This window comes from Xiphophorus couchianus, chromosome 11 (assembly GCF_001444195.1).
Source record: "Xiphophorus couchianus chromosome 11, X_couchianus-1.0, whole genome shotgun sequence".
In the NCBI taxonomy this organism is placed as follows: domain Eukaryota; kingdom Metazoa; phylum Chordata; class Actinopteri; order Cyprinodontiformes; family Poeciliidae; genus Xiphophorus; species Xiphophorus couchianus.
In genome coordinates this window covers 4,536,446-4,561,888 of record NC_040238.1, presented here as the reverse complement: position 1 = coordinate 4,561,888, position 25,443 = coordinate 4,536,446, and the positions used below count along the sequence as shown (strand labels likewise).

The following is a 25,443-nucleotide window of genomic DNA, read 5'->3' as shown; positions in this document are numbered from 1 at the left end:
TTCTGTTGCTGGAATGCCGTTAAGTAAATGCACCAAAAATGGCAATATTTGAGTCAGTGTTCCGGTTTCTCAAACCTCCTGAGGGCACAGGAAACCCCCACCTAAGATACCAGATATGAACAATGAAAACTTAATTTAACAGACGCCACATAAATGTTTCATAAACTGCATGTGATCACGCAAATAAGCGCTTTTCTCTTCTGTCATTTATTCATGCACACAGCCTGTTGTTCAGCAGGGCTGGGGACATGCGCTTTTCAGTAAAGGATCAACAAGTAGAAAACAAAGGGCAGCTGGTTCATCTTCCTCCTCTCTGTCCCATGCACCACCAGTCATAAGCTTACTAACATATTATCTGGACTTTTTATTACAAACTTTAATATTTCTGTTCTGATTCAAGAAAATACAATGGTTTTGTGTATTTTATTTGGATTTTAGATGATACACTCACACACAGTATGTCAAATTGTGAAGCAGAAGGTAAATGCTTACATCAAAATATATTGTTCAAATTCAATTCAAAATTTAAAAATACTTCATTGATCCCAAAGGAAAATTAAAAGTTGTAATTCATTAGATCTAATTCTAGAATGGCCCAGTCAAAGTCCAGATCTAAATCAAACTAATTCATTTTCAGAGACATTTTCTATTCTGAGCTTTAGCTGTTTTGTGAAAAGAAAAACAAAATAGTTTACTTAGTTAAACTTTTCAAAAAATTGCAAATAAACACAAAGGCACCCAGAAGAAAGAAACATAAGTGATCAGGAATCGACTGGAGCCAATAAGCCAATCTAATTATTTAAGAACAAAAATTTGCAGACATTTTTGGACACTTCCATGTTTCTACAGCTTGTTTTATCTTCCAGCTTGTTGGTTTGTCAAGACAAGTTCAGAGGCAGAACACTTTACAACATGCAGAAGCACAAATATAGAATATCTAGTAGTTTAAAAGGTTTTTGAGGTTTAGTGCAATAAAACGCTGTAGATTTTACACCTTTTAATAAAATGAAATTAAATATGACTTTTCTGTCTCCCCTACTGAATAGATAAACTTGACTAAAAGTTGGATTTTACAAAATTTTTTATATGTAGTCAGTAGGGGTGACAATTTGGTGGCGCTGTACGTACTTACTTATTTTGCTAATTAACCTGTTACTTTAAAATAGCAACAATTATATACAGAAAAATACTCCTGGGATAGCAAAGAAAAGGCATACAACATATGCTGCACCAAATATTACCTGTTGTTCCACTGGTGAAACACACAATGGACAGATCATCAGGGGCCGGAGGCTGTTGAGATAAAAAAAACAATAAAACGTTGTCTATTTTCCATTTTTTGTAAATTATACTGTTAGTAGAGCATTCAGGCTACATGTTCAAGATTGTTAAAAATTTATGAAAGAACATACAGGATGTATTGCTTTTTCTTTTGTCTCATTTTAAAACAGCAGCAAAAACTGTAGAGGCACAGCCGGTACCAACCGCTCATTGTTCGCTTGTCAACACAGCCTGCCTGTGCAGGTGTAACAGCTGTCAAAACAGACACGTACAACAACTTTCTATCAGTACTACCTAAAGGAGATCATACAGGACAATGTAAAATAAAATATTATACAACTCGCTCAAAGTTAGATTTTTCTTTTTTCTTCACCTAAAAGAAAACCAACATGTATACAAACCCCGATAAGATGGGTTGGGTTTAGCAGCTCTTTCAATTTGTACTTACTATAGGTGTTCTGTAGTACTCCCTGCCCAGAGCCTGTCGGAAACAATAAATAAATAAAAACAGTTACACAAAACAAAAAAAATGCAAAAAGTAACATAAATTTATCTAACAAAACAAAAAAAACCCATTGCTTTGGAGTAGTTTCCTCTGATGGCTACACATCAGTTTTATAAGTGAGAGAAAATATTCTATAACTTGGATATACTTTATTATCTTCTGTTACTAGGTATGAGCCAAACATTTGTGGGTAAATTGTCAGCAAACATGCAGGCCTCCTTTGTCTAAGCATTTTTTATGAAGTTGAAGGCTGATTGTTACCTGAACATTTGGTTTTCTAGGGTTTTCCTTACAAAAACATGAGAATGCGATTTGAGTCAAACATGTAAATGTTCTGACTCCATCCAGTCCAACCAGTCTGCTATATCTGAACCAATGGATCGTTTTAGCTCTTAGGAATGAACAGAGCTGACAAAGTCCCATAAACAAGCAACCATGGCAACACATTTGTTGACTCGGTCGGTGCTGAAAGAGCCCTGCATTCATAAGATTCTGTAGCTCAAGGAATGGTGCTGATAAACCCCTCAAAGCAGAAGCTTATCCTGTTTATTCATGTCCAACAGCAGAAAATCTTAACATCTGATTGTTTTGTCTGCCTCTCTTGGCATGTATCTTTGTCTCTGTGTTTTCTAAAGACTTTTGACTGTAACTTGACTATAAAAGGTATGATCTACTGTAGCTGCAGGCATTATTGTGGGAAGGCATTCAAATGTTTACTTGGCCCACGATGTTAAATGACAGACCGAAAACATCAGGGCTTCTTAAAACTACATATGCTCAGACGCTGTGCTGTTAATTTAGCTGATTACAAACATTATCCGTGTTAAATTTAGCAGTTTGTTAAGTTTTTTTGTGACCTTAAAAAGCTGCACTCTTTCAACAGGAAGAACAACTCATTATCTCACCAGAGCATCACATCTACATTAGAACAGACTCAGTGATGTGAAACAACTGAATAAGTGACTTAGATTTAAATGAGACATTTCAATTCAGAACATAAACAAGAGAATATTCTGACATTCTCTGAAAAGAGTGATTAAAAACTTAAAAAAACCAGCTATTTTTGCCAAGATGAAATGCGTAAAAAGTAAATAAGGTTAAGGCGTCTGGCCATAAAAAACTTGCACATTTTGGAGATTTTTTTTGTTTTGATTTGTTTGGTAGCTTCTGAGTTTTGATCTTTGTCAAAAAAAAGAAAAATGTTTTCACCTTTGTACTGAGACATTATGAAGAGTTAATATATTACCTGTAGTACAGTAAATCAAGGCACATTTCAGTACCAGAGAATTCAAAGTGCTTTACATGAAAATATAAACCAGCAAACAAGAAACAAACATTACATTTTCTCAAATGTCACCATCAAAATTTATCACCATGAAACACTGTAATAAATACTAAAACTGATTCTATGTTCCAGTTACTAATCAAAAGCAACTTTAAGGAAATGGTTTTTAGCCTCAAGTTGACGTAATTCAGGGTTTCGGCATTTTCGCAATTTTCTGGAAGTTTGTTCCAGATTAGTGGACCATAAAACCTGAATCCTCCTAATGTGTTTGATTCTGACTGGGGATTCAAAGTAGACTTAAACCATGAGACCTGGGATGTCTGGAAGGTTGATACAACTGAGTCTTTAATTCAGTGATTTATAAACTACCAGCAGTAGCTTAAAGTCTGTTCTCTCAGTGGAAGGACTGTAGAACTGGGTGATGTGCTCTATCTTCCTGGTTTTAGTGAGAACGCCAGCAGCAGCTTCCTAGATCAGCTGCTGTTGGAGGATAGATTTTTTTTTGGCAAATCAGTGAAATATTCACTAAAATTGATAAATAGATAAACATCAAGTATCACTAAACCACCAGAGGATTTCTGTTTTTAGAAGAGGGATAAATCAAACACTGATAATTTTCTATCTTGGTTGAATCTCCCTGTAAGAACCTAAAATGTTCTAGGCCTCTAATTATCATTGCAGAGCCTCAGTTTAGAGCTACTTCCTGTTCCTGTTTGTCATACCTCGACTTCCTGCAGGGCCTGCACATGGACACCACAGGCTTTGCCACGGGTCTCGAGCTCAGAGTCAAAGGTGTCCATCAGAATGATTCTTTGCAGCTTTGGTGTTGCCTTTCGCTCCACGTTGGCCAACAGAACCTGAGCTTTTTTGACTTTATCGCAGATTACCGTGGAGATGTCAGCTACAACGAAACAAGCACACAAGTACAAACAAAGCCTTGTGTGAATTTAACCAAATGAGAAACAAAAAAGGTCAACAAATACACGCAGAATTGGTTGGTAATTGATCAGAAGTGTGTTGCTAGAAAGTTTTAGCATAGGAGCTCAATGCTTATGCTTTTAAATTTGAGGGACACTACAAAACTTTTTTTTAAAAGTATGAATCATCAATCTCACTGCTTCCGTCTTTGTTTACAGTTTATGATAATCTTTCAGTTGTGGCGTCCCAGTCAAGACAACAATGGACTTAAATGGACATAAACTTAGAAGTCACTAGTAAATTTATGTTTTTTTTCTTCTGCATTGTTAATCTGTTAGAATAGAGTTGCATATTATATCAAATTGCAATCAATCCAATATCAGTAAGTACAGTATCTAAATTGAAAAGTACTGCTTGTACACAATATTTGGCAGGATATTATATTTCAAATGTCAATAATAATATATTTCAGCAGATTACGGCTTCACCTGATATATATCTATAGCAACGTTGTTGTAAAAACTCTGGGTTGTGAGGATACTGTTTAACAGAAAAAAGTGACAGGAATGTGGTGGTAACTGTGTTCATGTTGTGGTTTGTTTTCATTGAGCATGTAGTGAGTGTAAAGGAAAATCAGCGGATTTAAGTTGCATGACTTTAACAGTAAAAATCTTTATCAGCTTCCAAACTGATTTAAATCTGGCTTATAATAAATATTACAAGAGTCATAAGTTATTTCTGTGTTGGAAAAATATGGGATTTTTTTCTACATGCTTTGATCATATCAAATGAACAAGTTATTCAGTCTTTTGTGATTTAAAGCTTATCGCCTGTATGTTTTATGTGTAACGGCTGCAATGGCGTGTAAATGTCTCTTCAGTGTAAATCCTGCTTTGGTTTCAGTTGGTGTCTCAAAATCTGAACCTATATTGTATCTGTGAGATTCCCATTACGTTATTTCATTCACCATCTGATGGGGAAATAGCAGAATTTGATAACTAAAAGCTCAACAGGTTCAGCACCAATGCTAGTGTGTTTCCATGACTGAAAGGTGTGTGTTGTTACCAGTGTTAATGATGAACCGTATAGCGTCGGCACCAAGCGTGTCGTACAGGGGAACCACCACCATGGAGTAGGTGTAACAAGCCAGCTCTGAGATGATCCACTGAAAGCAAACATTTAGAGTTAAACTCAAACAAACCAAAGGAGATTCTTCACAGAAAATATAAAAAATAAAAATATAGAGGAGTATTCACCTCGGGTCTGTTCTGTGCAAACACTCCAATGAACTGGTCGGGGTTGGGTTGGCAGCCCTGGTGCAGAAGGCCTGAGCCCAGATGCTCGGCCCGGGCAGAAACCTGAAAAGTGACGGATTATATCGTCTTTATTAACTGCTATTTAATATGGTGGTACTCAGCAAGGTTTAGTCTGTTATGTAAAAAAATAGACTGTCCTAAAGTAACCATGACTTTGAAACTCGGGGGCGGGGGAAAGGCTTACAAAATTAGAACAGACGTATCACTGTTCGACATAACCCCACAAGCTATTTTCCATCTTGAATTAATTACTTAATGATTCCACTACAGAGCGGCTTCTTCCTAAATGTGTGCGCAGGCAAGTCTGGATTTGTTTTGCTGCTCTGGGAATTTCTGGGAAAGAAAATATATTTCCACCCATGATACTCCTGTGAAACATGATGTCACAGATGAATGCTGGGGTGGCGTAATTCTTATGTTCACTGTAGATTTCTACTTACTTTCTCCAAATCAAATTTTCCTCAAGTCATCATCATGTCCACTTTCAAAAAACATGAGATAATCTCCTGAGGGTATTTAACAGGATGCTGAAAGTTTTCAGCTGTGCTATGACCTAAACACAAATCATGTGGGATACTTACAGCAATCATAGAAAAATATGAAAACCAGACCAATTTTCAACTTTTGAAATTGAGGAAACTTTAGTGATCACATGTGAAATTCCCTGCAATATGTGTTCTTTACTTCACAAAGGCAATACAGGAAAAATCAACAGCTGATAAAAAAAAGAAAAATAATCTACAGACTATTTAAATCTTTCAAATAAATTGGGAATAAAAAAATCATATTTCTTTTCCATTTTTCCAGCTGCAGTGATTGACTCAAATAAAACTCTGGTTAAAAAGAAAGACAAAAAGTCCTTCTTTAAAACAGACAAATATCCTGCTTAATAGTAGCTGTAAGCTCACAAACAAACTAGATAGAAATAAAATTTTCTTTATTCGGTGTTATTCAAAAGATATCTTCATTTTCTTTTATGCAGTTAGATTTGATTTTTTTAGTCTCAAAACATCCGTATAAAATGAGAAATAGCACCTCAATATTTGTGCAGAAACTGATTTTAAAATAAATTAGTTTTATTTCAGTAAAATAGTTTCACATACACACACACACATATATAAACTTCTATCCTATAATTTGAGAAAATGTCCGGTCTCAAGAAGAACAAATTGCAGTATTTGAAGCATGTTTAACAATTTCTATAAAATATGATTTACACTGAAGTAGAAATAATAATACGGTACACATTGAGACCCATTGTTCTTCACAAATCTTTATAATCGGGAAGAAGGAACAACATCCCAGTCAGGTAAGCTACATGTGTGTTAATCTGGACATGAAATGGCAACAAGAAAACCCAATGGAGCAAAGTGAAAAAGTTTCTGCTACTACAATAAATGCAGAGACTATTTTAAGGCTTTTAAACGTCTAATTTATTGGGTTGTCAATAAATGTGGAGGAAACTTTGTGGCACCTTTTCAAACCTTTTGTTTTGCATATTTAAACACAAAAATGGAAGAAAAAAATGAGTGTTGGCAGGTTCTGCTTCCTCAGACTGGAGCCAGGCGGCTGCAGATGTAATATATATTTTTAACAGAACTAAAATATTTTATGTAGGTGAAGTCTGCAGCAGCTGAACCAAAGCCAAGAACTGAACTCTCCTCTCACTGCTAGCATCACTGAGGCTTTACAGCAACATTCAGAGTGAAATCAGTAAAACCAGGTACTAATCTGGTTACTAAGTCATTAGTAACTGACTTGGCTTAGTCACACCTGAAACATGTTTGGCCTCAATTTAAGAATCCTGACAGGCACACCAGGTAATTCCCCCTGATTAAGCTACAAATGACTTTCACAACTACTTGATAGCCCAGTTTATAGCCCATCAGACAGTCTGAACATATTTTAAATCATTTAATACCGTAAATAAAAATGATCTACTGAAGGCAGTTGTAGAATTGTTCACCTCTTTGTAGGACATCCATTTGTAGGGCTGGTTTGGGAGTCGAGAGCCCAGGCAGGGTCCATCGCCTGAGGAATAAACACAAATATTAAAATTAAATATTTTTTAATTCCACTATGACAGCAGCCAAGTGGTCGAACAGTAATTATTAGTTTTTATTTACTGTTTATTTTTAATTCCTTAACAGATAGTTGATCACGGGAAATTTTAGGTTTGCATTTTCACCATAACCTTTATCATTTTTTATTAGCCTGACTCTTAAGTTGCCTATTTGGAGTGCACATATTTAGCTAACTTTATTTATCAATCTGCTGTACTTTGAAATTTGATAAAAATCTATAGATTAATGTGTCTCAGCTGCAGCAGTTCTCTTTAAACAGTATAACCACACACCTGGCTCATACCACTCTGATTGGGAATTTGCCTTTTATTATTGTTTAGTTTTATTTCTACTTTAGGCAGATGGCTCTGACCTGTTTTTTATAAGTTTACTATTACCACCATTCTGACCAGTATTTGTTAGTTGGTATTAATCCTTTTGTATCAACCTGACCAGACATAAGTTTTCCTCATGTCTTGTTTGCCAGGTCAGCTTGTGCTTGAGTTTCTTGTGTTATAACATGAGTTAAAGTTTGTTGTGTTCACTTCTGTTTTGGGACCAACTTATTATTTAAACATTTTGTAAATAAATTAAAATGTTTTTTAAATTTGTATGTGCAGTCCCTGACATCCACTTTTAGATGTTCAAACTGCACATTTGCAGGTGCTGGAATTGCTGAGCTATATATAAATAATGTAAATAAATAAAATGTAGCAAACGAATATTTTGATTTTCTTTGCATTGCCTGTTTTTGTAATTTTTATGTAGGCCAGAAAGAAAACATCTCCAGCAAATCTTAGTTATCTCTTTCAGAAGATAAAACATTATTTTTGGTGAATTAGTGTTTTCTTTTTGCGCCTGCAGAGAGGTAAAGTTGATTTCCACCATTAAAATTTCTGACTCACACTTCCCATGCTCTGGTGACATTGGAAATTAATGATAAAAATCACTTGTTTAATGGCTAATCTGTTTTATTTTCCCTCGACCTTCACCAAACGACATCAGCTTAATTCACTTTATGGCATTAAAAAAGGCAGAAACATAAATGCTCTGCTGTTTACATCATTGAATAATATGAAGGGTCTCCATGTGGATAGGAAGAATACCCAGACTTCAGCTTTCTGTACCCTTTGAGTTACATAACACCCACCGGATATATGCAGGCCTCTCTGAAAGACCTCATACATGGTCCTGGCGTCGTCATGGTAATGAGTTAGCAACCTGGTCGGGTCGCCCATCATGGATCTTCGACCTCCATCTTCATGCTGACAGAAAGAGAGGGAGAAGCAGAAAAACATAAAAATAAACTTAGATCCTCTTTAAGTTTATTGATGTCTTCATCTTTAAAAAGTCCCTGATATTATCAGAGATGTGTGTGACACCCAGAGTCATACTGCTGACACATCTTTATTCGTTTTCAGACTTCATTCTCATGAGGAACAAATAGAAAAAAAATCTTATGTTTAAATGACTCATTCAGATTGATAAGACTGCAGAGGATGGGAGGTTCTGAAACTTCCAACCACCCTTAAACTCAACATCTGAAACGTAGCTTTGCCCCGCCCCATGTCGGCCTGCTAGTCTGTGCCGTGTTGCTGCTTCAAACACCTTAACAAAAGGAACTAGAAAAACACTTTAAAGCCACAGGTGAGGTTGACAGTTTTTGCCATCAGGGTGAAATTCAGCCAGTGAGAGGTCTGTGGTGTGTCGGTGTAAGAACAGATGTTGGGTGGAGGTGTTGGTCTTGGTGAACCAAGAGTGGGTGGAATTATTTCAATCGACATAAAATAAGTCAGCCCAGGTATGTGGCTTTACAGAGAAAGGTAATAGCACTACTAGTTTGCAACATGATAACAGTGAAACATTTTTGTGATAAAAGGCAGGAGTAGAAAAACTAGGAGATATTAATCGATTAAAAATATGAATCATATTAAACACATTCTGGCACTAAGATTAATCACTAAGCCTAACTTTGTAAGCTTGAAATATAAATGTGCACGCAGTTTTGGTTCTTGCAGGAATGATTCTCTATGCTAGCCTTTTGTAGCACTTCAAACAATTAAAATACCAGAAATTATGGGTTTTTATATCCAGGAAGTTTTAAAGGAAGCCATTTTGTTTTATATGTTAATTTAAAAATGTTTCTCTCCATTGATTTCTTAGGGAATTTGTGTGATGAGGCAACAGTTGCTTGTCCTTATCCAGACAAGCAACTGATATAAAACTTTGTTTGTCGTCCATAATGAGCTGCTGTGACGTAGCTAACCCTCTGTGTTATGTAATATTAACGCCCTCAAAATTTCTGATTACTCTCATTCATTAACGAGTTAACATCGACACCTCTAGTTTAAAAATTACTTATATGTTTCATTCCAAACCCATTTCTTTAATAATGTTCTGGACCTCTTGTATCTGTTTAATTTATATTCCACATTTGTGGGATCTCTCACCGGCACTTCCTCGGACTGGTGAAGGAGACTACAGGGAGGCTTGATGGGTCGAGGTCTGGTGGCAAACCAGTACGCCAACACAGCTGTCAGGGCGCCAATGCCCACCAAGGTGGAGGTCGGCAGGGAGCGAAAGAACTGGCCCAGCTCGTCCATCTCTGGTATCCTCAGGCCACTCATCATGTCCTGGACCTGCATCTTCTCCATTAGGGTGGAACTCAATTCTGCAGAGGAATCAGAGATTTTAAACATTGTTTGTAATACAAACTGAACTGGTTTTGGAGCTTAGATTACATCATTTTGATAATTTCTTGCTTGTGCAGCAGAAAAACCAAACATGAGGCTCCAACACATGAATGTTTATTTCTTTGCAGCCATGGAAAAAGAAGAAGTAGAAGTAGACAAGGGATTAAAACACAAAACCACTGACACTGACAGTGGGCAGCTGGCATAAGCACAAAATAAATCATGTAAAAAAGTAACAAATTGTTCCTACTCCTGTATGTCAAATACATGTTTCTTTCAATGTCCATCTTGACATAAAGACTACAAACAATATGCAGAAGTTGATTCTGTTTAACTATCTGTAGAATTAAATTTTTTTTAATGTTAGCTTCAAATCTAAAAGTTTAAAAATAATTTTCAAATTAATACAATTTGTTATGTTGCATCAATTGACAGGAAATGTCATCTTAAGGCACTTCACATAAAATCTAATTTATATACAGAAATGTGGCAACAGTAGAAAAAATAAAGTGTTCAATAAATTTTGACTGAGTCTGATGTTTTGAGCTGTCAGTACTAATCAAAATAAGAATTTGTTATTCTCATAACTTTAAGAAATTCCTTCATAACCAATATTTTACTTCAGATCTTATAAATACGTTAAATTACAAGTTATTTTATAAGTTATAATCAAGTTAAGTGAAAGTCCAAGTTTATTTGTATTGCATGTTTACAACAACCAAAACATCATGGGTAGATGATCAAACATAATTAAAAATAAAAATACATTTAATAAAAAATAAATAAATAAAATCAATTATAAAATTGGCAGAAAATAATAATAAAAACAAAACATTACTATGAATAAAAACCTAGATATAATTTCGGCTGCAGCTATTTTTCAAAAACTCAAATCAATTAAGTACTAATTTCCCCCCACTTCACCTTTCTTATTTATATATATATATATATATATATATATATATATATATATATATATATATATAAAATAATTAAAAACACACACAAAAAAATCAATTTGAAAGCACTGAAACTTAATATTGACCAGGAAGTGGTAGTTCCTTACTGTTTGGGTGATTTTTAACATTCTCCCAACTGATTTTCAGCAAACGACAATCATGACAAACTTAAATGTTCACCTTCTGGTTGATTACGCTACGTAATCACCAGACGTAACTCCACCAACAAGCTCCGACAAAGCTCTTCACAAGCAGAAATACGGTCACGAAAAGGACAGACCCAGATGGCGACAGCGCACGTTGGTCGTAAATAAAACTCGAAGAAAAATACAGGGAAACCGTTTCCCACTCACGTCACAAATGACAGAAAAATATACCTACCGGCCATAAGCACACCTTCGGAGCTCATTTTTGGAGCCGCCTGGTAAAATTATTCACCCAACTCCAGAAAACGGAATTAAGACGGGATTTTTCAGATATTCTGGATGAATTAAGCATCGACTCGATTTCACAAAAACAGTTGCCATGGCGATTTATTCTGCACAGCTAGCCTGTTCCAGAGCAGGCTAACAGCCAGGCTAAGCTAGTCCTGTTTTACCAATGATTCCGTTTTCTTATCTCTCTTTTGGTCTTTTTGAACCAGCCTGCATTAACAAACCGCAGATTATTTCGGCATTTCAGTTTTATTATTATTTTAACGTTACGATGGTAGCCTATTATCAATTTCGTAATCATCTATGTAGGCCTTACTTGACTGTGTTTCTGAATACTACTGTTGTTTTAAGCTTCATTGTATTTACTGAGGAATTTTTAGGTTTAATGGCAATAAATCCTCAACTTAAAATTATCTTAAAAATGTGTTTGCAACTTAAAATAACTAATAATAAAAAGCACAGTTTAAGTCGCACAATGTTTAAAACGTGTACTTATTACACCAGTACATCAGAAACATAACTTGTGCCTCTATCAAGGCAGCTAATAAAATGAATTTTATAAGCTACGTTTCATTTTTTCGTTAAGCTGCTTTTGTACTAACATTTAAACAGGAAAATATCCCTTCAAAATAAAAGCGTTTCGACTCAGACAGGAAGTACGATAGGTGAGCAACTTCTAAAAGTCATTTGTGTAAGATGTGTATTTGTAAAAAAGCCATTTTTTTAAATAAAAAAATGTTTTTAAAAAACAATCAGTGAAGTGCTCAGCCTATTGACTGATGGTCAATAAATTCGTCCAATCACCCAACCTGATTCCGTACATACACACGGTTTCAAACACATTTTCAGACATTGTGTTAAATTGATTCACTAAAATCAGACTTTTGTGTCAACAGCTAATGGTAGCAAATAAGGGATCTTCCCACAGATTTTTATTTTGACTGTATAAAACAACTCAAGAGTACTACAGTAATATCTACAGCTACCATTCTTATTGTTCAGTTTCTGCCACATACACGTGTACAGAGAAACACACACCCTGCAACATGCATAATTTAGCCAAGGGGGAGTCAGTTTCCAACAATGACTAAACGGTTTCCTTCCATCCCCTTGAAATGAGTCAGAGATAATATCACCTGATCACTCATGCATTGCTGAGGAAATAGTGCAGGCAATCAGAGTCACTTCCTCTTTCACTCCAACACACAGAAAGCCACACAGAATCACTTATCTTCAAACTTTACAGATAGATAACATAAAAATATCCTAAGCTATGCAAGCGCTGGCTGGCTTGATCTGTCACATATTTGGCAAAAGGTTACCTTTATTTTTTGCACCTACTACATATAAGGGAAGCTGAATCATAACACATTTTGCTGGATGATAAATAGTCCAAAGGGTTATTGTGATAAACGATAATATTGTTGTTTGAGAGCATTTTCAAGCATTACAATGGTAATATGATTATGATCAAATATCAATAAGTTTAAATTCTAATGAACATTTAACACTGGAATTGGAAGACATTTTAAATATCCAAATAAACAGACAAAACAACAGAAACAACAAATAAAATTAATTATGATGTCTTTGTAAACAAAATTATCCTTTAAAAAAAGTTTAGTTGAGACCAAAGTCTTCACTCATCAGACTGAAGACTTTTTTATCCAGTTTTTGGTAGAAAGAGAGAAAAGAAAAAAACAATAACTCATGCAAATGGAAATTGCTGAGCACCTTTTAATTTATCATGCAATTAATTGATTTATTGCAACACACCTAATAATAATTTTGATGGCATTTTAAAAGTTTGAGATCCTTTTAACCAAACAGCTGCAAAGCCTAAATACATATTTTGATAGCTTGTTAAATTTGTACAAAATTCTGCAGACTATTGCATGATGTTCCTTATACATATTTAGAAACATCACTTCTATGATTTATCACCATCTGAAATTTCTTCTTTACAGAAATGCCAGTGATAATCAGAGAAAAACGTATTTTTTAAACAAGAAAAGAGCGAGCTTTCTTCTATGTTACCAAATACACAGAACGTGGTACCGGACTAACATTATGTTGTATGTTGTAGCAATAACTCATCATGTTTTCTCTGCAAGTGTTCAGCTGTAGATTCTTCAAATTTAATTTACTTTACACACACATGGCATGTGTCCGTTTAATTCAGTTGAGTCTGTGTTGTGACAGAAAACACGAGTGCCTGGAAAACCACAACAACCCTCTAATATGTCTGATAGCAGATCCATAAACACCAGACGCATGTTTACCATAACGGCACAGCTGGACAGAAATCCCTTCTATATTTTTCGTTAATTTTTCTATGTATTAATGTAAAAGGAATAGGGATTAAGAGCTCCTTAAGAGGCAGGAATGTTTTTTTTTTATCAACTTCTTTTCCCTTCTGAAGTACGTAAACTTCACAAAGTTTGCTGACATGTGTAAGGATAGAGACAAAGCTATGTGCCAGAGTTTATTCTGGTTAAATAATGTACTGTTCTGATGAATATACAAAGAGTCCCGGTGTTTACAGCTGGAGTGTGTTCCACGAAATATCACAAGAAGCCAAAAACTGGCACAGTTTCAAGAGTTTGGAATACTGAGTGAAGTAAAACATTTGAGATGAGTACATTGTATTGCAGTCTGAAGATCTAAAATGTCTAAACATTGTTTAAAGTTCAATCCCTTGAATAAAATATCAACTATGCTACAAACCAAAATTGAGCCAGTAGCTTGAGTCCAGTAAGTTAGCTACAAAGTGTGAAAATATGCATAAAAAACATGAGCTAGTCCTTTAAAATGTTGTTTTTATACCCTTCTGAAACTAATTATCATGTACTATAAAGTCAAATAAATTTATAAAGTTATAGTTTTAGGTGATAAATGTAATTTTTTTTAAAGATGTAGCTAAATACTCACACTTTATCAACAGAATACTTCTAAAATAACAATAATGGAATGGAATAACTCTTATTCCATTCTTAAGTACGTATTTATTGTTATTTTAGTTTGATTGTTATTTTAGTTATATTTATTGGAAAATTCATTTCTGCACTCTCAGAATTAACCGGGATTAGCACAGAAAAATGAAGAATCAATATTGAGGATAGATCTTGTCAAAATTGACAACAAATATATAAATAAATGGCTTGATAAAGTAATGTGCCAAATATTGTGTATAAAAAATGAAGAATAAGAATGTTCCCAACTTATTTAATTGTCCAGTGGAAAATAAATTAATATCCCTCAACAGCACCATTATTTAGTTTCCTATTTATTACATTATTTTTTGTTTCTAATTAATGTTTTTTCTTATTTACGATCACATTTTCATTTTTTTCCTATTTTTTCCCCATCCTTATTATTTATTAATTTCTTCATTTTTTAATGAGAATAGTCATCCTAATTGGCAAACACTTAAATTTGAGAGTGAAAATGTTTTAGCTTACCTTACCAAATAAACAACTTGGCTAAATCAGCATTTAGCTGATTTTGCATCTTGCAAGATGCAGATTATTTATTTGAGTTAAACGAGGATTGGACAGTGGAGTGGCGTGGCTGAAGAGAGAAGCTGATGAAGAGAAATGGACCTGCTCTAAATATAGACAGACTCTATAACCCACTGACACCACTGTGCAGATAGCCAGAAAAAAATAGAGTGCGGTTGGTTACAAAAGCATCCTTGCACACAAATACAGACGCTTACAAATACTTCATCTCAAACTGGACACAGTGAAGAGGACTTATCCACATGACATCAGACATCCACTTTTTAAAATGGGAAATCTGACTGATTGGCACCAATCTCTGCTGATCATTTTTTGGACACCCAAAAATTTTACCTGTCTAAACAAGTCACAAAATCTGATGTAGAGCCCACAGTGTGGACATAAATCTACAAATAATCCACAACAGACATGCCAATGCTCCGCATATTCCTACCTGGAATTAGCCTGACAACAGCAGGAGACACAGCCGATCCAGACCTCTAACTGGCCCTCATTATTTCTGCTTTCCTCCATTCTTTTATAAACTCCACTGTTGACTGGACATACATGCAAACTGCACTGAAGCAAGAAGAAAAAAATATTTAAATCATTCTTAAATTTAAGAATGGCGCCATGTTTGTTCTCATTAGGAGAATGTGGATAGAAAGATGGAGCTTACATCAACGTTAAAAAAAAAAAATAAATAATAATAAAATAAAATAAAGGTGCGGCTTGTAAAGCCATGTGGAATAGATATTCTGAGAATCATCCATTCTGGATCCGGTTTCAAAAATGTTTCTGGTCTCCCAAGATGCAGAATCTGTGTTGCACAGCCTAACGATAACAACTTTTGAAGATACACCTAAAACACACGAATGAAATAATCACAACTACAATCCATTAACCCCCAAACATTCCAGCTTCTACTGAAACTACAACAAGCATAATCCCTGGATTTATCTGACAAACTGATGACAAATTTTCCAGATATAAATGTTCGTAGATCTGAGTCACCAAACAGGACTACAGTCCCTCCTTGTCCAACACTACATGGCCATCTGACACAGCAATCATTATGATATCAACCTAACAGCAGCAGAAACTCATTAATAAACAATTTAAAAAGTAAATATTAACATTCACCAAGGGTAGCATTAGCATTATGCTAACCAGAGCGACGTTAGTGACTAATTATCAGCAAAGAATAAATCATAGCAGCTGCTGAACAGAAAAACAATTAAAAAAGAACAGAAAAATATGGAAACGAAAATTAATAAAACACGCCGAGGAACAGAAGCTTACCGAATATCTTTAAAATCCTCTGCATTGTGGATTCACGGTCTAAACCGTCCCTCCATTTCCGTCGACGCCATAGAACTACTGTATCACCATAGCAACCCAGTGCTTTACGACATCTGCCATAGAGATGGCGCCCTGAAGACATTAAACTTCGCTTCTGCGGCGCTATGATAGTTAATTGGTTGAGACTATATCTATTATGATACAACCAACGTCTTTGCCAAAGTCTCTTATAATAACTCATACGTGTTGAATGAAATGACGACCCACATCCAGGTAACATAAACTCAAAAAGAACTCAGATGAAGGAACAAAAAAAAAAAAACTTTGACTATAAACAAAGTGATGCAGGAATTTAGGGAATAAAATTAAACACATTCAGCGCAGATCAGGAAGAAGCTAGGACTCAGAAATGACCAAGGACAACTGAAGATCTCATGAGGAAACTGAATCCTGCAAGGATCAGAGGCTAAAACCCACCAGAAGTTACAGCAGAGATACAAATCATAAAAGGAAACAATTATAACATCTCAATCTCTGAAACAGAAAAACATGAAGAGACAAGATAAAACTGATGTACCATGCAAATGTACAGAATGCCTTTAATCAGGAGATGTAATTAATTTGAGTAAACAAAATAGTTTCTTCAAACACCGGAAAGCCATTTTTGTCCTGCAGTTACCTCAATAAGGCACCCCAGTGACACACACGCATCCAAATAAATACATCCACACGCAGGGTTTGAAACCTGTCCCTGCTGCCCTCTGCAAGGACTGTTGCTTCAGCTGGAGGGACAAAGTAACAGCAGGCCTGCAGAATCCCCATCAGTGACATCAATGACCTCCATAAGGAGGAGAACTTTAAGACCTTGCTTTAAAAAAAAAAAAAAAAAAAGTTAAATACTATATTCCTAAGACCTGGCTTTGCTTTCATTGTGACCCCATATGAAAAACTTTCAAGTTTGCTGAGAGCCATTGCATCTCTGGAACTGTGGCGAGACGCTCCACTCATAAATTAAGCAAACTATAACCTGAATAGTGCCATTTATTTATAGCCTCTTCTCTTCCTGCACTCATATTCTTGTGTGGCTGAAAAGCTGCTTTTTCCGTTGACTTTGGCTATTGAGAGTCAGTGAGACATGCCTTGACAAGCTGTCACTGCTGTTCACCGGAAATTAGCTTAGAACAAATGTACACACTCTTTACAAACACTGACGTTAAATTAACCTGAGAAAATTGAAAACTGGTGGAATATCCTTCATATAATATAACAGCAACGCTTTTATTAAAATAGGACTTTAAAAAAATATGCAAACAGAGAAGTCTGACTGAAGTTGTGCGCAATCACATTTAACAGGAGGGCAAGTATGTTCACCTTTTCTAATGCAGATGGACATGCAGATGGGTGTCCAAAGTGAGGTCCAGGGGCCATTTACGGCCCTCTGAATGATTCTGGTCGGCCATTGATCACAGTTCATGCAGTTGATGCAGATTTAAAATGGATGATGGGGTGATGTTTTACTTAAAATGGAAAATATAAGGTGCAACACAAAGTATTCATCCAGTTTACTTTTAATTTCATTTATTAGTAATAGGGACCAAAACATTCAGAGGCTTTAATTAAAATGCAGGCTTATGAACACCTATTTAGCAAGCTTGTCAAAATAAATATTCTGCTTCTAAAAAGACACAAAAAATTAAGAAGATGAAAAATTTAGTATATGGTTTGCAGTTTTTTAAAAAAAATCAAGAGGAGATGCAACAAACTAATGCTCAGGCTTTTGAGATGATTAACTTTACTCCCCATAAATCTGGGTTTTATAGAATATTAGGAAGTAGAAAGAAGTTCTGCAGTTTTCCAAACAGCAAACATAAGGAGGAAGATGTAGGAAGGAGCACAATGTAAGTTTCTGGCCTTCATGTGGCAGAAATAGACACTGCACATCCCCCTGAACAGACCTTCCTTATAAAATAATGGTGGTGGCAGTATCATGCTGTGTAAATTTGTTTCTTCCACAGAGACGAGGAAGCTGGTCATTGTTGACTGAAAGACGGAAATAACTTAGACTGCAAACGCAGCAGAACTGCAAAGAATAATGTCTTTGCTTATGAGGCAATTTTTATGATGCAATTTTTGCATCATAATCAAACTTCTACATCCCATCTACTCAGACGTTGTGTGGACATGTTACACCCACACAGATGCATAGACAAATGGCGAGATAAGCAGAGAAATACACCTTTTTGCTACAGATGGGATTTAAATTTCTCAAATCGGGAAAAAGTAAGCAAAGTGAAGTAACAGGAAACTTCTTGAATTACTCTGTCTTGCTCAATATCAAATGTTTAAATATAGAAATAGATTCAGGAAGTTATCATCTTCAGCACCAAACAAACCAGAATCAGGACATAAACGTCCTTGAAACATGCGGCCAGCTAGCAAAAACATGGGGTTCAATTTAAATGAAATACAAGGGTGAAAATGGTTGTGGTTGGCCAACTTTAAAATTTAATGATAAATGTACTGTCAATATAGCAAGACGCCAGATTTATTTAATAAATTGTGATTGATATTGAGTAGATGTCTGGAGGTAGACATCAACATTTCCAGTCAGGAGGAAGTTTGGCTGAAAAACCGAACAGATGTGGACTTTAAGCACAAACGTTTCGAACACAAGCTGTGGATGAACAGCTGAGTAAACAAAAATATACATTTGACCTTTCCATACATACAGGAGTGGATTTAAACAATGGAAAATACAGCTGCCAAAAATCAGAATCAAACTATAAAAATTAACAAATTCAGCCACCGTTAATTTGGGATAAAACAAATGGTAGAATATAATGGGTTTGCATTCAGAGAGGATAGAAATCTTCACATAGAATGACTCGCATGCTGTGCTGCTCATTTTTATAACATAAAGCGTTGCTGTAGCACAGTCTAAAGCTAGAGCACCGGAAACTGATGCTAAAAATAATAAGTTCAGCTATTTTTACATCCACTCTTTTTGTTGATTCGACTTAGCAAAAAATTTTGGCACCATAAATATATCAGAAGTTTCACAATGGTTCAGCGCTGGTGAAAGGGTCAGACACACTTCTTACGGCGAATCAGGCTTAGTGGGAAGGGAAGTCGACTTCTCGTCCTTAAGTCCCGCCCCATCGCCTCATCCGAGATCCATCACCAATGATTACAGTCCAGTGTGGGGAGATTACAGCCTATTAGCACAAAGGCAGATGACCAGTAGTAACCTCACTGCTGTTCTCGATTTATACATCATTCATCTTAAAAGAACTGTCTCAGCTTTCTCCTTTAAAATGCAATTCATCCTTGATTTACGGTTTTACTTCACCTGTAGTGTTGTCTCAGTGTTTTTCCTTTTTAACACTCAGTACCTGCTCTGTCACCATTTACTTTTACTGCAATACTGATCTCAACTTGTTCCTGTCAATCTCTATGAAGGTCAGTCACTAACGTCCAGATACACACACACACACACACCCGCACACACACACACACACACACACCCACACATGTCCTGCTTCATCGATGCAACACAGTTGGTGACTGCCATGATCCCATGTGCAGTGAAATAATAAAACAATGACACAACAAACAGAAAATTAAGCAGCAGCAGGGATTTCTAAATAAGGAAAACAAGTGAAAGTATAAAAGATGACAAGGAAATAAGATTTCTAGAAGTTTTAAAGAGGCTGTGGTCTAAGCAGCAGGAATTACAGAAGTGTCCAGGAGCCACTGAGGTGTAATGCGTGCCTGGTAGGTGCGTGTGTGTGTGTGTGTGTAAGTGCATAAATGTGTGTGATGTCTCAAAGGGAAACAGGCGGACATCGCATCATGCTCTGCAGACTGGTGATTACCTGCGAATCTGCACCAGCTAGATTAAGCTGAGGCAAGCAAGAGGGCAGCGAAGGAGCGCTTCAGATCAGCTTGGCCCTCGCTGGCTTCCGTATCACACCACTCTGAGCTCGACAGACGCTGAACGCTCTTGCCACACCCCTCCCTCCTCCTCCCTCCCTCCCCTCACCACTCTCTCCATCTCTGACACTGAATACAGGCTCACCTTCTCCCTCACTACATGAAAATGATACACAGCCATATGCTAGGTTGCACATAGTGACAAAGAGCTAGCATGCAAATAAAACCCTCCTGTCCAAACTACAGCTGCACATTCAAACAAAGGGCAGAGACTCACATCAGTGGGAGGTGGTTCTCTTTTTCATTTGACTGCCAAATCAGAACAAACGACATCTTTAAAATTTTAAATCTGAAAGTTCCCATGTAATCTGAACGTATCTCTAATTTTACGTCATTCTGATGAACAATTAAATCACAGTGGCGAAACAAAACACTTGTTTTGTTATATTAAATGGTAAATAAATTTTTAAATGAATAATTTTTACATTTTTTTCTTAGGCTTGTGACTTGTTTTTATTTTTAATCTCTTCCATCAACTTGCTAGTGGAAAATTAGCTTCTTTAGCTAAACCTGCCATTTTTATGTGACATATTCATATTGATTAATATGCATTGTCCACTTTACTAGAAATAAATAAATCAAATCTAAATCGAGTATTTTTATGTCTTCAGCTTTAACACTTTAGGGTGAGCTGGTGCCCATCGTCCCACACAGGAAAGAGTCGGGCCTGAATGCTGAGACAGCAGTAAGGCTCTCAGACGGAGCGCTGCCGTATCCCAGCATCCTGCCTGACTAAGCTGGTGCAAAAGATTGATTGCAAAAGATTGATTACAAGGGATTTTACAATTCCTTTCTATAGATGTACATGTAAAGAAATTTGCTTGGCAGTTCTCACCCATTGCAGAAGCGAACGAGATATTTTGCACTAGGAAAGCTGTTTAAGCAATCACCCAAAAGGAGCCATAAAGTTTCTGATGCCAAATTAAAAGCAAGAAGATGTTGTGTTAGCTGCCTCCAGTCTAATGGGTGTGGTGAAGATACCTTCAGTACTTCAATGAAATATTGAGGAGGGAAAAGACTTGGATTACATGCTGCGCAGGGCTACACTGGATGAAGATTACATTGAATTATTTAAAGTGAGGAGCAGCAGGGTGTCTGGATGAGAAGGCAGGTAAAAGATGCTATGAGAACCTCTCCCTGAGGAACGCCTCCAGCCAATGCAATCATAAAGGGAATCATCTCATTCTAAATTTGGTAGTCTGTGATTTACAAAACTGTAAATCACATTTTATATTTTAAAAATGGTATGTCAAAATGTATTTATACCAATCACAATAATCAGTAGAAATACTTTTATTGTGATTAAAACAATCCAACCCTTTTAATTATTGCTGACCAGCTTTTAGCCTGTTTCCACTCACATTCTGACACAATTCCTTGACATTGGAAGGACTCCAAGCCATCACCCTAATCACACAGTTTCTATATATGACTCATTTCTGGACTTATGCTAGGCATGTCTTACAAAATAATATTACTTCTAATCCAAAAACACTACAAAATAAAAAAAGACTATTTTAAATCAAAATTTGGGCTAAAAATGATAAATGTATGAGTGGAGTCTGCAATGAAAGTTTGTTTTGATTGGACGACTGCTCAGCACGAACGGTGTAGGCTGGTTTGTATTATCATTCAGAGTAACTGAAGTTTTGTTGATCTGTTACAGCAAAAGAGAAACTCTTGAGTTTCACCAAAGAGCAACATGGAGCTTCAACAGCAAGAGAAACAAGTGCAGCCTTTAAAATCTATCGGCCATGTAAGGTTTGAAAATGTTGGCAGCTTCATGGAAGACTTTGACACAAAGTAGAAATATTTACAGTCTGGATTATGCCACCAATAATAACTTACAAAAGGCAACTAAAAACAGCTAATAAAAAAATTGCAGTGAAATAATACACTCGTAATTCAGTTAGCTATTTTGGGAGGATTTTCTCCCACAACACAAGAGGTAGAAAAGTTTGTTAAATTTCACTGTTACCAGCTCATTTGCAGGAAGCCTTTTACCAAAATTTCATGCACCAAAGCATCCACAGATCTGGAACAGATTCTGTTGCTCTACAGCTAACAAGAAAATTACTGTGTAATTACTAATCTTACAAATATAAATGCAGTGAAAGGATGTGGATTATTCACCATTAATTTGACAAATGTTTGGACAAACTAAGCACTAGATACTAAAGTAGTAGAGCTCTGTTTCAGACAAATAATTAAATACAGATATCAGTTAGATCAAATACCAAAAATTATGATTTGAGTCAATTTACATTAAACACAAAGCTTAAAAATACAATATTTGAGCTCCACATGTAGTTATAGTAATATTCATATTCTAAGAATTCTGGAGATCTTTTCCTTCAGTTTAGATGAAGAAGCAGGACTGCTCCTCTAAATAAATGGTATAAAATTATTATAACTATCTGGGTCATGTCCTCTTTATTCCACAGGAATAAAGTTTCCATTCAGCTGGAAACTGAATGTTCTTCCTTTAATGTTTAACTACAGCAAACGAGCTAATGATTTAAATCAGGTGAGCACAAATGTCTAAAACATGTTTGGGAATACATTAAATACAATATTCTTCATTATGTGCACTGCATTATGTGACTTTGAGGATAATGCTCCTTTGAACCCCGGTGACCTCCCTGATTGGAGAATCTCCAAAATCATTCCTGATTAGGAGGAGTTAGCATTAAAAGTAGCTAGCCTCTGTTTCCACTCTTTACACTGACATAAAGCAACCTTAAAGTGTAATGATGGAGAGAACAAATCTCATCAGGGTTATCAGAGATTTCCCGCAGCTTATCTTCATAGCACCTTGTAATAAACGCCTGTGTGCCTCTGATGGGGTGGGGGTTGGGGTATAGGTAGGAGCACGCCGCTCACGCCATGTTTTCGCCGGTAGGCCGCAGGATTCAGCACCACCTCGCTCCTGGACAGCTCCCGCCAATCAGCGGCGCTCTTCTGCAGCGCGTCATTCTTCCTCATCCTCCTCATCCTCCTCATCCTCCCTCCATCATCGGAGCATGCATGGCGGAGGACATCTCAGACAAAATGCTGACTTTCACCGCCTGCACATGTGTGAAACGCCTCATTGAGTGTAAATAGAGGAAACGGTGCGGGGCTGGCTCTGAACGCTTCCTCATTTCGGATGAGGCTCACTGCGGCAAATCAGCCCAAAAGACAAGAGACGTGAGCTGGAGATGGTGGGGAGGTTTGAAAATGACGTGTGTCCGGTTTCCACGCACAATGTCACTCGACCTTATAGCAGCTGTTAGGCCATAAAAGAACGAGTTTATCCCATTTCGCTCATAATAATAGCGATAATTTAATATCTGGAGGGTTCCGTTGTTTTGTCTGGTTAAATGAAAGGATGTCTGCGTTTCGTTTTACGGCGCAAGGCATCATGTCCAACGTGCACCGATACCTGATTAAAGGTAGCCATCCTGACCGAAGCTTTATTTCTCGGATTATAAAGCAAGTTGTTAGATTTTGTTACTTTAAGATTTGCAACGATGCTGCTTTTGAAGGCTACACGTGTTTCCTGAGCGTCATTTTAAAAAAATACATAATGGCGTTATTACAGTGCAGGCAACGCGCCAGCAGCAAAAACGTGTCAAGGTTTACACAAACCAAATCAACTCCGGTTAAAAACAGACGGATCTCTACATCTGTGAAGCACAAAAGCCGAAACACCGGCAATGAATGGACACAATGAGGCTCTGCCCCTGCGAGACACAGGAGCAGGTGCAGCGGCTATCGGCTAAAGGAGAACAAGATGTTAAAAAAAAGAGCAGCAGAGATGAAACTCACCTAATATAATCCAGAGTGACCCAGAGACCAGGACGAATGCGAGCATGTCTCTCTCATGGAGTCTGGAGTCCCGGTGCGGGTCGGGAGCGGCTCACAACTGCAGCATCGACTGCAGCAAGTCGCCGACAATCTAGGAGATTAAGGAGGGACGGTGGGAAGAGGGGGAGGGGGTTGCGTGGTTGGAAGAGGGGGGGGGGGTGTATCTGAGACCGGCAATTGAAAGGAAGGGGTTGTTCCGGGCAGGAGGGGGTCTCAGCGTGCAGAATCTGCCTTAAAATAAACGACAACACGTGTAGCTGAGAAAGAAGAAGAGGACAGCATCCCTCCTCCAGCGCCGTCCACCTTCACCTAGTTGGACGCTGCGCAATGGCTGACGCTCCTGATGACATTAAATGGCTTGTAGGTCAGATTGAGCCTCTAATGAAGTTTGTTCTCCATGTCAATTAATGATCAACCACAAATTTAAAAACTCATCCGATACTGGTTACCCCTGGTTCACCCTGGAAAATGATTTTATTTTTTATCAGGAAAATGTAAAGGAATACAACTTTTTGTATCTGAGTGTTGATTTATTTTAATTAATTTGATTGATTTGTTTGAAGGGGATGCGCGGCCACATCACGCCATCCACGCAGCTCAGCGCGCTGTGACACGGAGTAACTTAGCATCCGGGTCACGTGGTTCAGAAAGACACGCCCATTGAACTAAAGTAACCTTGAGAAAGGCTGACACAGACTCAGAGGGTGGGTTAAACACAGATGGAGGGGAGGAAGTAAGAATTACATAAAATAACTACACGACCTCATAATACGCGTATCAACGCGTTACGATGCGCGTTTATTTGACCAGTTTCACCTGGTCAAATAAACCAGATGAAACATCTGCTTAGATGTCTTCCCTCAGTAGAAGACATTTTCCTCTGTCTTATTCTGCCTCTGCTGACTCACCTTATTAAATGGGTCACTGGTAAACACCCGTTATTTTACATCTGCAGGCAGAAAAAAGACTTAAAGCACAATGAAAAAAAGAGAGAGAGAGTTAAGCTGTTCATTCATGCCCAATGTCAAGTAAATTCCCAAGCAGCGTAGCCAATAAAGTTACAAGCAATCCTCTTTTTATCTTCATTAAGTTTTTAAATGTTTATCAGGTTACCTGCAATTTCACGTCAGGAGAAAAGCTGAATGAAAGTGGGCGAGGTAACGTCACATTTTAATGGCTGAGTTTATTTATTTTGCACTGGGATCAAAGTACACACACATCTCTGGGTTAAAAGTTTCATTTAAAAAAATCCTGCTCACTATTTTGAACAAAACATACAGGAACATCCAGAGTCAATGGGCCAAAGAATATATAAAAACAAAGAGCAGGTTTCAAATTCTGACTC

The 25,443-nt window shown here is 36.8% G+C and overlaps 1 protein-coding gene across 3 annotated transcripts in view; it reads right to left on the bottom strand.

The window, feature by feature from the left end:
* Window positions 1–24,233, bottom strand: part of acsl6 (acyl-CoA synthetase long chain family member 6) — a 37,868-nt gene extending 13,635 nt beyond the window's left edge. Inside the window, exons 1-9 of one of the 3 annotated variants that reach the window (XM_028031932.1) lie at window positions 24,060–24,233; window positions 9,819–10,039; window positions 8,519–8,633; window positions 7,272–7,336; window positions 5,246–5,347; window positions 5,055–5,154; window positions 3,794–3,972; window positions 1,730–1,762; window positions 1,242–1,293 (exon numbers count right to left, since the gene is read on the bottom strand). In XM_028031932.1, the coding sequence (XP_027887733.1) occupies window positions 1,242–1,293; window positions 1,730–1,762; window positions 3,794–3,972; window positions 5,055–5,154; window positions 5,246–5,347; window positions 7,272–7,336; window positions 8,519–8,633; window positions 9,819–10,039; window positions 24,060–24,105 (913 nt within the window). In that variant the 5' untranslated portion in view covers window positions 24,106–24,233. Of the gene's footprint in view, window positions 1–1,241; window positions 1,294–1,729; window positions 1,763–3,793; window positions 3,973–5,054; window positions 5,155–5,245; window positions 5,348–7,271; window positions 7,337–8,518; window positions 8,634–9,818; window positions 10,040–11,401; window positions 11,725–16,256; window positions 16,357–24,059 lie in introns of those variants that run through there. The other 2 variants (XM_028031934.1, XM_028031933.1) reach the window with 2 other exon arrangements.
* Window positions 24,234–25,443: the final 1,210 nt, after the last annotated feature.